At 41.7% G+C, this 12816-nt stretch overlaps 1 protein-coding gene across 1 annotated transcript in view; it reads left to right on the top strand.

Annotated features, from left to right (window-relative positions):
- SPTBN4 (spectrin beta, non-erythrocytic 4) overlaps positions 1 to 12816 on the top strand; it is a 140777-nt gene that overhangs the window by 71346 nt on the left and 56615 nt on the right. The window contains exons 18-19 of the mRNA XM_073641480.1: positions 1538 to 1740; positions 2151 to 2241. Coding sequence (XP_073497581.1) covers positions 1538 to 1740; positions 2151 to 2241 — 294 coding nt within the window. The remainder of the gene's footprint in view (positions 1 to 1537; positions 1741 to 2150; positions 2242 to 12816) is intronic.

Genomic DNA, 12816 nt, shown 5'->3' with positions numbered 1-12816 from the left:
TGCTGCATGTTTTTTTAATTGGTAAAAATAAGGAAAACTCATAGTTTTTGCCATAGGTTATCAAGTTTGGATTAATATATTTGGTAATTGTCTCCCCTCTTTATCTTTTGTATCCTTTACATTCTTATTTATCCACTGACTAGTAGACAGGGAGGAGGGGGATGCATCTGCAGCTTGTCTCACTGTGTGGTGTGCATTATTCTACACAGGGGACAATGTGGTACCCATTATACTTTATGGAAGGCAATGGGGGCACATTATACTACATGGAAGACAATGTGGGGCGCATTATATTACACGGAGGACAATGTGGGGCGCATTATACTACATGTAGGACAATGTGGGGTGCATTATACTACATGGAGGACAATGTGGGGTGCATTATACTACACGGAGGACAATGTGGGGTGCATTATACTACACGGAGGACAATGTGCGGAGGACAATGTGGGGCGCATTATACTACACAGAGGACAATGTGGGGCGCATTATACTACATGTAGGACAATGTGGGGCGCATTATACTACATGGAGGACAATGTGGGGTGCATTATACTACACAGAGGACAATGTGGGGCGCATTATACTACACAGAGGACAATGTGGGGCGCATTATACTACATGGAGGACAATGTGGGGTGCATTATACTACACAGCGGACAATGTGAGGCGCATTATACTACATGGAGGACAATGTGGGGCGCATTATACTACATGGAGGACAATGTGGGGCGCATTATACTACATGGAGGACAATGTGGGGCGCATTATACTACATGGAGGACAATGTGGGGTGCATTATACTACACTGAGGACAATGTGGGTTGCATTATACTGCATGAAGGAAAATTTGGGGCCCATTATACTGTATGGAAGGCAATGGGGGCCCATTATACTACATGGAGGACTATGTGGGGTGCATTGTACAATGTCTGAGCAGAGGAGCAGACGGAGACAAAGTAACTTTGTAATATATTTCAAGGCTTATTTTGGAAAACCCATGTCCTCTGGCTGCAGCTTTTAAAAAACAAACTAACAAACTGTCCTTTACTCACCCTGCCCAGGTCCATAGCTGAGCCTTTGCCACTGTTCCTGGTGTCTTTTGTTGTCTATAGTGCTGAACTCCGCAGCTGGTGCCGTAAACTAAGCTCACTGATTGGCTGCAGCGCTGAAAACGTGACATCAGCGCTGCAGTCAATAACAGACACTGGGAGCAGCAGCAGAGACTCAGTGCTGAACCCAGGGAGGGTGGGAAAAGAACAACTTGTTTTTTTTTTTTTGTAAACGAACTGCAGCCAGGAGACAGAAGTAAGTCAGAGAGGAGGGGCATGCAGCTGCAGCCAGTCTTTTGCGGTGTCTGTGAGGCTACATGCTGTCAAAGGTGGTGCAGAAGTAGACATCCTTTGGCCCAGAATGGTTAACAGGCGCCATGACCGGAGGATCCCGCTCACTGAGCATGTAGGGAAGAAATGATGTATGTTTTCAAAAAAAGAAAAAACATAAAAATACAATTCAGTGTTTGATTATCTGGTTGTAGGAATCGGCTCTGGCTCATGTTGAGTTACCACATACCGTGGAGGGGGTAGAAATGGCCATCAAGAAGCATAAAGATTTCCTTACAACCATGGATATGAATTCTCAGAAAGTGATGGTGGCGGTGGAAGCAGGAGAGAGCTTGATACGACTTGGAAACGTCTTTGCAGATCGAGTTCAGGAGAGGATCGGAGCCATTCAGAAAAGGTGAGAGTGACGACATAACTGGAATTATTCTTAGCGATGAGGATGATGCGATTCAGCTATTGCACTGAAATATAGCGATTAGAGCTCTGTCTTATTCCATGTAGAGATCCAATTACCGGCATAGACACAGAGATAAAATATAATGGTCACCACTAGAGGGAGCTCACTGTATACTGTAAGTCTATAGAGTTTAGTGTGTAAACTGTATGCAGTAAGCTCCCTTTAGTGGTGACCACAGGTAACCAGTTATGTTAAATCCATATTTGTAGGTGGTTGGAGCGACAAACAATAGAAATATATAGTAAGAGATCAGGGAATAGTCACATATTGGTTGGATATACCATTATAATATGATTGGTGGGTGTTCGACCTCTCAGAAGTGGAACCAATACTTTTTTTTTATTCACTAGGAGCCAACGTAATATGGCCCTGGCTCAGAAATGGCTGCAAAGACTGAAAGACCATCTACAGCTGCAGCACTTTTTGCAGGACTGCAATGAGGTAAGACTTTTTCGGTTTCCATTTGAGTTTTCTGGGGTGTAAGCTGCTCTTTCCTACATCACAGACGTATTAGGGGCACATAAGGTGACGCTACATGTAGTGGGATTGTGAGGTGTGACCCCACAAGTTTTATAAATTGCCGCAAAAAAACCCAAAAACCTACATAAATTGCTGTTTTTATGCCCCTTTTGCTCCCTGTATAAGCAGAAATAGAGGGGGGTGCTTTCATCTTATTTCCTGCTATGTAATACTAGATTGCAGTGGAAATTCAATTTTCTATGTGTAAATTGACCTTTACTATAATGGGGGATTTCACCAATGCACACGGCGAAATCCACAGCAAAATTTGTACGTTACACTTGCGCTTTTTGCTGCAGTAAATCTTCATCAAATCTGACATATGTCCATACAGCTCTATGTCCAAAACGCGTCAGTTTTTGCCTTGTTTTAAGCTGTATTCATAAACTGGTGAAGTTTTATATCCAAATGTCTGGATACCTTTGTTTGCTATGTCTATATGTCTATTTACCCTTATGTGTATTGTTTGTTACACTAACGAGTTTTTTTCTATTTTCATTTTTTTTAATGGTTTCTGGACTTCCCATAGACTTTAAGCGTCTGGGTGAGCCACCTATGACTCTGCAGTGATGTTTTAGAATGTCATTGCAGAATAACGAGCTTCGGGAGCCGGCTGTCAGACACAGCCAGACTCCCCATAGAGAAGGCAGAGATGGTTTATTACCGTTTCTGCCTTCCTGATCTCTGTATACACAAGCTCTGTGTTTTCAGTATAGGAAGCACTGACAACGCTTGCCGTTCTGGGTGTCGGGATGGAGCAGGATCTGTAGTGTTCTAGCCGAGCCAGATCAGCTCTGCAGTTCAAGCAGGAGACCAAATCTTCCCTGTAACTGGGGCTAATATACTATCCCCAGCTACAGGGGAAGTCATCTATAATAAAAAATGAAAGAAGAAAAAATTAATGATGCAAAATAAAAAAAAAGAAACACCACCAGTCCAAATCGCTGTTTCTAGCCCGTCCCCATCAAAGTAGACACGTATGTTCGATACAGAAATATATTTCATACAGAAAGTGGAACACAATTTTAGGCCTCAATGGTATTCTGTGTGACATCGTGTTTTCTTCTATGCATTTGTAGTAGGACAGGAGAAGAAACGTGGTTGGATTTTTTTTATCTCACAGATTTAGCTTGAATCCATGATAAAAAAAACACACGCCAAACTCTGGCCCGCATGGTGATTATATTTGGCCTTCCTATTATACTGTATGGAGGACTATGTGAGGCCCATTATTCTGTATGGAGGACTATGTGGGGCCCATTATTCTGTATGGAGGACTATGTGAGGCCGTTATTCTGTATGGAGGACTATGTGGGGCCCATTATTCTGTATGGAGGACTATGTGAGGCCCATTATTCTGTATGGAGGACTATGTGGGGCCCATTATTCTGTATGGAGGACTATGTGAGGCCGTTATTCTGTATGGAGCACTATGTGGGGCCATTATACTGTATGGAGGACTATGTAGGGCCCATTATACTGTATGGAGGACTATGTGGGGCCCATTATTCTGTATGGAGGACTGTGTGGGGCCCATTATTTTGTATGGAGGACTATGTGGGGCCGTTATACTGTATGGAGCACTATGTGGGGCCCATTATTTTGTATGGAGGACTATGTGGGGCCGTTATACTGTATGGAGCACTATGTGGGGCCCATTATTCTGTATGGAGGACTATGTGGGGCCCATTATTCTGTATGGAGGACTATGTGGGGCCCATTATTCTGTATGGAGGACTATGTGGGGCCCATTATTCTGTATGGAGGACTATGTGGGGCCCATTATTCTGTATGGAGGACTATGTGGGGCCCATTATTCTGTATGGAGGACTATGTGGGGCCCATTATTCTGTATGGAGGACTATGTGGGGCCCATTATTCTGTATGGAGGACTATGTGAGGCCGTTATTCTGTATGGAGGACTATGTGAGGCCGTTATTCTGTATGGAGCACTATGTGGGGCCATTATACTGTATGGAGGACTATGTAGGGCCCATTATACTGTATGGAGGACTATGTGGGGCCCATTATTCTGTATGGAGGACTGTGTGGGGCCCATTATTTTGTATGGAGGACTATGTGGGGCCGTTATACTGTATGGAGCACTATGTGGGGCCCATTATTTTGTATGGAGGACTATGTGGGGCCGTTATACTGTATGGAGCACTATGTGGGGCCCATTATTCTGTATGGAGGACTATGTGGGGCCCATTATTCTGTATGGAGGACTATGTGGGGCCCATTATTCTGTATGGAGGACTATGTGGGGCCCATTATTCTGTATGGAGGACTATGTGGGGCCCATTATTCTGTATGGAGGACTATGTGGGGCCCATTATCCTGTATGGAGGACTATGTGGGGCCCATTATTCTGTATGGAGGACTATGTGGGGCCCATTATTCTGTATGGAGGACTATGTGGGGCCCATTATTCTGTATGGAGGACTATGTGGGGCCCATTATTCTGTATGGAGGACTATATGGGGCCATTATACTGTATGAAGGACTATGTGAGGCCCATTATACTATATGGAGGACTATGTGGGAGCCATTATTCTGTATGGAGGACTATGTGGGGCCCATTATACTATATGGAGGACTATGTGGGGCCCATTATACTGTATGGAGGACTATGTGGGGCCCATTATACTATATGGAGGACTATGTGGGGCCCATTATACTATATGGAGAACTATGTGGGGCCCATTATTCTGTATAGAGGAATGTGGGGCCCATTATACTGTATGGAGGACTATGTTGGGATCACAGTTGGGGCATCATACAGTGTTGTGGTCACCATACTTTCATTAGGGTCATCATACTGTGCATGTGGAGCGTACTGTGGAGGAATTTCCTGTGGGGGTATCATACTGTGTTTGGAGGCACTTTTGTTGGCATCATACTTTATTATCTGTATTATTTATTAATTCAAGGTTTTTTTTTTCTTTTATTACATATTTAAATTAGACCATTGGGACATATGCTTTATACTGCTCTTACACAATATATCATATTATTCTAGCATGCCACATTTGTCATTATGTGTTTATTTTATGATAAGATGTATTAATTAAAATGTACTTTGTTCGTGGGACAAGCTCCTTAAGTTTGTTTCCATGTAAAAAGGTTCATTGTTCTATTTTATGATAAAAAAAAAACGTCCTCATTTGTAGACATTTTTCTTTAATAAATGACAAGTTTGGTCCGCAACTTTGTGTATTTGAGTTAGACATTTCTGATAAAACCTCCATGAGACGTCACATGAAATCCAATGCTCACGGAGTAAAAGCCCTCTCTCCCTTTACTGTTCCGTTTTTGCTCTTTGGTTTCCATCCACGGGGCCGTATGAAGGTTACATTATTACCGTATATTCCGGCGTATAAGACGACTTTTGAAGACTGAAAAATCTTCTGTCTAGTCTGGGGTCGTCTTATACGCCGGTAATGCTTTTGAACTTTCAGAAATTGACATGCGGGGATACTCTGGGGGTGTTAATAAGCTGCCGTGGCCGTATCCCTGCCATGTCGGAGTTAATATAAGGTGGAGGGAGTTAAAATACGGCGGCGGTAGGTCCAGACAGTCAGCGCTTCTGTGCTGAAACTGACACATCGCTGCGTATTCCCAGCTCCGGACACAGCGCAGGGCTTCTGTGCCGACAGCTTTCACTTGTCACAGAAGCGCTGCGCTGTGTCCGGAGCAGGGAAGTTCGCATCGCTTCTGTGACAAAATATGAAAAGCCGGCAATTCAGCAGCGGCATAAGCCGGCACCCGACAATTTAGAATAGAAAGAATAGAGCATCACACATAGATTAGATAGATAGAAACATGTCAGTCACATATATATGAAGTACAGTGACAGTGTTGCTTACTGTACTTGTCATTTAGTGTAAAGGATTTATTAAAACAAATATTAGTGTTTTCATGCACCGTCTCTTTAAAAAAGCCGGCCGGCAATTCAGCAGCGGCATAAGCCGGCACCCGACAATTTATAACAGACAGAATAGAGCATCACACATAGATTAGATAGATAGAAACATGTCAGTCACATATATATGAAGTACAGTGACAGTATTGCTTACTGTACTTGTCATTTAGTGTAAAGGATTTATTAAAACAAATAATAGTGTTTTCATGCACCGTCTCTTTAAAAAAGCCGGCCGGCATTTCAGCAGCGGTACCCGACAATTTATAACAGAAAGATAGAGCATCACACATAGATTAGATAGATAGAAACATGTCAGTCACATATATATGAAGTACAGTGATAGTGCTGGTTACTGTACTTGTCATCTAGTGTTAAAATAACGGATTTATTTAAAAAAAAATTGGCGTGGGGTTCCCCTTAATTTTAGTCTCTAGCGGAGGTTAAGCAGACAGCTGGGGCAGATGTTTGAAGCCTGGGAAGGGGATAATACCCACGGAGCTTCCCAGGCTACTAATATCAGCCCCCAGCTGAATACATAGCCTTTACTAGCTATTAAAATGGGGGACCCCCCCAAAAAAATGACGTGGGGTCCCCCCTAATTTAATAGCTAGCAAAGGCTAGGCAGACAGCTGGGGGCTGATATTAATAGCCCAGGAAGGGTGCCATGAATATTGGCCCCCTCCCAGGCTAGAAACACCAGCCGTCAGCCGCCCCAGAAATGGCGCATTCATAGGATGCGCCAATTCTGGCACTTAGCCTCGCTCTTCCACGCTGCCCTGGTGCGGTGGCAGGGGGTAATAGGGCTGGGGTTGATGTCAGCTTATAATGCCAGCTGACATCAAGCCCAGGTTAGTAATGGAGAGGCGTCTATAAGACACCCCCATTACTAACCCCATAGTCAAAGTTAAAAAAAACACAAACACCCAGAATAAAGTCCTTTAATTGAAATAAAGACACAATTCTTTATTGTTCTAAATTAAACCATACTTACCATCACGCCCATTCCAGCTGAAGCCAACGATCTCCTGCAATAAAAGAAAAATAATAAAGCAACCTCATCCTTACCTTTCCATGGTTCCCACGACAGCTCCAGCTCTGCTACATCGAGATGACAGGCTGGACCGCAGCAGAACGCTGCCATCCAGCCTGTCATCCCGCAGACACTGAGAAGCGCAGGCATGCTTGCGCTCCTCAGTGTCTCGCTGTGACGGCATCCAGATGAGCCGACAATGAACTCAGCTCACCTCCTGGACGTCCGTCACTGACAGCGTGGGAAACTTCTACTGCGCATGCGGGGAGCAGGAGAATTTTCCCACGCTGTCAGTGACGTGCATGAGGTGAGCCGAGTTCATTGGACATGACCTCGGCTCATCTGGATGCCGTCACAGTCAGACACTGAGGAGCACAAGCAAGCCTGCGCTTCTCAGTGTCTGCGGGATGACAGGCTGGATGGCAGCGTTCTGCTGCGGTCCAGCCTGTCATCTCGATGTAGCAGAGCTGAAGCTGTCGTGGGAGCCATGGAAAGGTAAGGATGATGTTGCTTTATTATTTTACTTTTATTGCAGGAGATCGTTGGCTTCAGCTGGAATGGGCGTGATGGTAAGTATGGTTTAATTTAGAACAATAAAGAATTGTGTCTTTATTTCAATTAAAGGACTTTATTCTGGGTGTTTGTGTTTTTTTTAATTACTTTACTAGAAATTCATGGCGGTCATGTCTAATATTGGCGTGACCCCATGAATTTCGGGCTTAGGGCCAGCTGATAATGCCAAGCTGGCCTTAACCCCTTTATTACCCAGTGAGCCACCGCACCAGGGCCCTGGATGAGTTGGGTACAGCGCCAGAAGATGGCGCTTCTATGAACGCGCCATTTTCCGGGGTGGCTGCGGACTGCAATTTGCAGCGGGGGGGGGGGGGCCCAGAAAGCTTGGGCCTCCCTGCGCTGCAGATTCCAGCCCCTAGCTGCCTAGTTGTACCTGGCTGGACACAAAAATAGGGCGAAGCCCCACGTCTTTTTTTTTTAAATTATTTCATGAAATAATTTAAAAAAAAAGGGCTTCCCTATATTGTTGTGTCCGGCCAGGTACAAATAGGCAGCTGGTGGTTGGGGGCAGCCCGTTCCTGCCTGCTGTACCTGGCTGGACACAAAAATATGGCGAAGCCCACGTCAACATTTTTGGGAAAAATTAATTACAAAATTAATAATAATTTAGGGACTGCATCTTTATTAACCCCTCAATTGTCATTTAGTGTTAAAATAAAGGATTTTTTAAAAAGAAAATTGGCGTGGGATCCACCATCATTATAGTCTCTAGCGGAGGTTAAGCAGACGGCTGGGGCAGATGTTTGAAGTCTGGGAAGGGGGTAATACCCACGGAGCTTCCCAGGCTACTAATATCAGCCCCCAGCTGAATACCTAGCCTTTACTAGCTATTAGAATGGGGGACCCCCCCAAAAAATGACGTGGGGTCCCCCCTATTTTAATATGTTTATGAGTGACAGTTTTCCTGCTATATACCTGCATGTCATAAGAATTTAAATTAAAAAAGGACCATGTTAAATTCAAATCTGTTTTTTTTTAATTTTTACCGGTGTTTGGTATGCGTTGGAAAAGGGGTAGTCTTATACGGTGAATATATCCTAAACTCTATATTTTAACAGGAAAGTAGGGGGGTCGTCTTATACACCAGGTCGTCTTATACGCCGGAATATACGGTAATTTTACTGGAAAACGGGAAAAAAAAATCCACATTCTGTGACATTGCTCAAAAAAGAAAAAATGCGCAATTCCGCCATTGTTTTTTTGGGTTTTCTTTTTATGTCATTATGTGGTATAAATGACTGGACAATATGATTCTCCTGGTAAGTAAAATTATGGTGATAAACTTTTATAAAGTGTTTTTTTTGTTTTTATTTTTTTTTAAGTGGTAAAAAAAATCATAAACTCGTTAAAAATATGTTTGCATAACCTTTTTCCAAGACCTGTAACGTTTTTATTTTTTGGCTGATGGAGTTGTGTGAAAGCTTATTTCTTGCGTGGCGAGTTTATGTTTTTATTAATACCATGTTGGGGTAAACACCATGTTTTGATCCCTTCTTATTGCATTTTTATTGCGGTATCGCAGTGACCCCCAAAAAACGCAATTCTGACAATTTGGATTTTTTTCTCTTTATAGTGTTTACCGATGGGGTTAGTTATTTTTATAATTTGATACACCCGACTTTTAGTTTACGGAAATATTTGATATTTTTTATTATTATTATTATTTGTTTTTAATTGGGGAAAACGGGTGATTTCAGGTTTTTGTATTTTTTTCTGTATTTTTTTTAACTTGCGATAATCTGATCCATTATACTATATACTGCAATACCATAGTGTTTTAGTAGTTAGCAAAAATCATGGTACGCATTAAATGCTGCTCCCAGAAATTGAGTATGGCATTTAGGAAGTTAGCAGCAACAGGAGAAGCTTAGCTCTACTCGCTGCTGTCAGAGGCAGACGCTGGCTGTGTAATACAGCCATTAGATGCAGGCTCAGGAAGAAGACATGGACCAGACATATGACATAATAGCACGCCATGTCGGGAAGGGAACATACAAGTCAATCGACGCTTGTTAATACTACCATTCTGTACCCATACAGTATTGTGTTGTCGGCAGTACATTCCTTATGTACACGCTAAATAATGGCTAAAAAAAAAGCAACAAAACCGTAAAAGAAAAAGGTTAAAAATGTAAGACCTCACTTATATGTTTGTGTTTTCAGTTACATTTTTTATACATAGTTATCGCGTACACATTATATCCTATGGACGCGTTCACATGTCCGTTTTTTGAGGACCAATTGTCTGCAAACAAAAGAAAATAAATACCTTACAAAAATGACCTATTTTGATTCATTTTGTGGGTCAGAATTGATCATTGAACTCAAAAAATGTGTACATATGGGACCTATGTGAATTATACTGCATTAAAGAGGTATTCCCTGAATTGAAAGCTATCCCCTTATCCATCCCAGTTGTAGGACCCCCAGCAATTCCGATAACAGAGCTTGTTTTTTTAAGCGGACTATGCTTTTCTATAGGTTCCCATCAGTCAGAACCCCCAGCGATCACCATGTTGTGCCCGATCATATGGACAGGAGATAACTTTCAACTGTGAAAGGGTAGCTATCTTTAGAAAATTAGCTATTGTTTATTTTTTATTTTTTTTAATATCACAATCTTTATAAAAAAAAAAATAACATTTTTTTTTTTTACAATTTTCACACCAGCCACTGGGGCTTTTTTCCAGACATTTTTTTTTAGTTTTCACCAGACTCTTTATCATCAGAGGCAGGATTACAATGACTGATAACACCTCTATATACAGTAGATAACACAGGATGCACCAGTCACAATAGGTGATGTCACAACTCACTTCCTCCTCCTGTATAATGACTGATAACACCTCTATATACAGTAGATAACACAGGATGCACCAGTCACAATAGGTGATGTCACAGCTCACTTCCTCCCCCTTCCTTCGCAATGACCTTTGCACACTGTCATTAAATGTATCAGTACACAAAATAAGGCCTGAATTTGTTCATTGTGGCTAATGCACATGTGCATAGCTCCCAACCATCTCGTATCCAGCAGGTCTTTCCCCATTTGGGGGGGAGCTGTCCCGGGAGGTCAGGGCAATGTCTCGACCTCCATTCACTGTGCAATGTCTCTCTTGATGTCTTCACTGCTCTGTAGCTCCTTCTCCCCTGGATTCGGGTGGCGGTGCTGGCGTTTCTCTGCTTTCTACGTATATACATTCAGTTTTTTTGAGATTTGGTCTCACTAGAATTCTAATGCCCAACCTGTATCATTGGAGGCAGTAGCAAAACCTGTGAGCCACAGGCTTCACTGACGAGTACAGGTGCATTGTGGGAGAATTTTCTCTACTTGAATTTGCAGTGTATTCTCCTAAATTACGGGTGGATTGTACTGGTACATAGAGATACATCTCTAAATACCAGTGCATTTCTATGTACCTGTTTTGTAGAAGGAAAATAAAAGTCAGATTGTTTTTAACATAAAATTGCTAAAAAATAATGAAAAATAATTACATTTCTAATGCACTTTAAAAAATAAACATCACAAATCAGCAAATAACATGGACATATTTGTTGTTCCTGTAATTGTAAGAACCCGTACAATATAGTGATCAAATTATTTACGATCGATAAATTACATAAAAAAATGTTGTGAATGATTTTTTCCCGCCATTATACCCATAAAAATGTAATAAAAAAGGTAACCGAGGCCGTGTTTTTCTGCTGCTTTTTATCTGCATGTTTTCTTCAGGTGTCTGCTTCAAACTACTCAATAACAATCTTCTCCGGTAATTGCGTTTTATATGCATTTTTTATGCATTTTCCCCCTGATTTGATATGATTTTCATGCAGATTTAAAGTAGCGTTTCGCACTTAAAAAGTGATATGCGTTTTCTTTTTACATGTGTTTTTTTTCAGGCTTCATATAGAAGCTTATACAGAAAAAAATGCACCAAAATCGCACAGCTCAGCAGAGTCTTTAGATTTTAGTGAGTGGAGTTTTCATGAAATCACATCCACTTTGCTTGGACAGTTAGGCTGTGTTCATACGTAGCATAAACGCTGCATTTTTTGTGCAGAAATTCTGCTGCGTTTTACTGTCCAAGAAAAGTGGATGTGATTTCATAAAAACTCTGGCTCACTGTGTGTCTGTTGAACCGTGCGGTTTTGCTGCTTTTTTTCCTCTCTCTAGGCTTCTATGGGTAGCCTGAAAAAAAACACATGTAAAAAAAAAAAGCATGTAAAAAAATGCAGTAGATTGTTTTCAAGTGCAGAAACAAAACTTTTCTGTACTATAAAAAGCAAATTAAAAACGCAGCCTCAATACTTTTGCGAAAATACATAAAAAATGCATAAAAAATGAAATAGAGAAGATTCTTAATACCTAGTTTGGTACGGACACCTGCTGAAAATGTGCAGAAAAAAAACTCTACAGTATTTACGCTACGTGTGAACACGGCCATAACGACACAAAAAAAAAAAAAAAAAAAAAAGACCTCGTATAATGAAGCTTATAGAAATTGAAAAAGTTCTGGCAGCTAATTTAACGGAAAAAAAAATCCACAGGTCCTGATCGTCCAGGGTAGATCAGGACAGTCTGAGATTTGGGTCTACGCCCTGCAGTTTCAGCTGTTTGCTGAATGTCCCTCATGCCACAGCCCCTCTGCCACCTCCTCCTGACAGGGTAGAAAGAAAAGGTAAAAGGGTGTGGCTAGGGGCGTGGTCAAAATTTGCCATGGCACTTGTTTTTTTCTGTAAAAATTGGGTGGTATGCACATGTTGTTTCCTGAAACTATAGGAAGTCAGTGTCTAAAATAAGCCCCAATGACTAGTGTGAAAATTACAAGATTTCCATTTTTTATTTTCAATACTGATTGTGTGTGATAGGGTAAAAAAAAAATACCAAAAATAAATAAAAACAGATTAAGACAAAAGCCCGATTTAAAGATTGGGTCATTTTCTGATGCTACTTTCCCCTATATAACCT

The sequence above is a fragment of the Phyllobates terribilis genome, unplaced genomic scaffold (assembly GCF_046119375.1).
Source record: "Phyllobates terribilis strain yellow unplaced genomic scaffold, ASM4611937v1 Scaffold_7__3_contigs__length_470593459, whole genome shotgun sequence".
Classification (NCBI taxonomy): Eukaryota; Metazoa; Chordata; class Amphibia; order Anura; family Dendrobatidae; genus Phyllobates; species Phyllobates terribilis.
The sequence above is the reverse complement of the archived record's forward strand: the minus strand, read 5'-3'. Positions and strand labels throughout refer to the sequence as shown.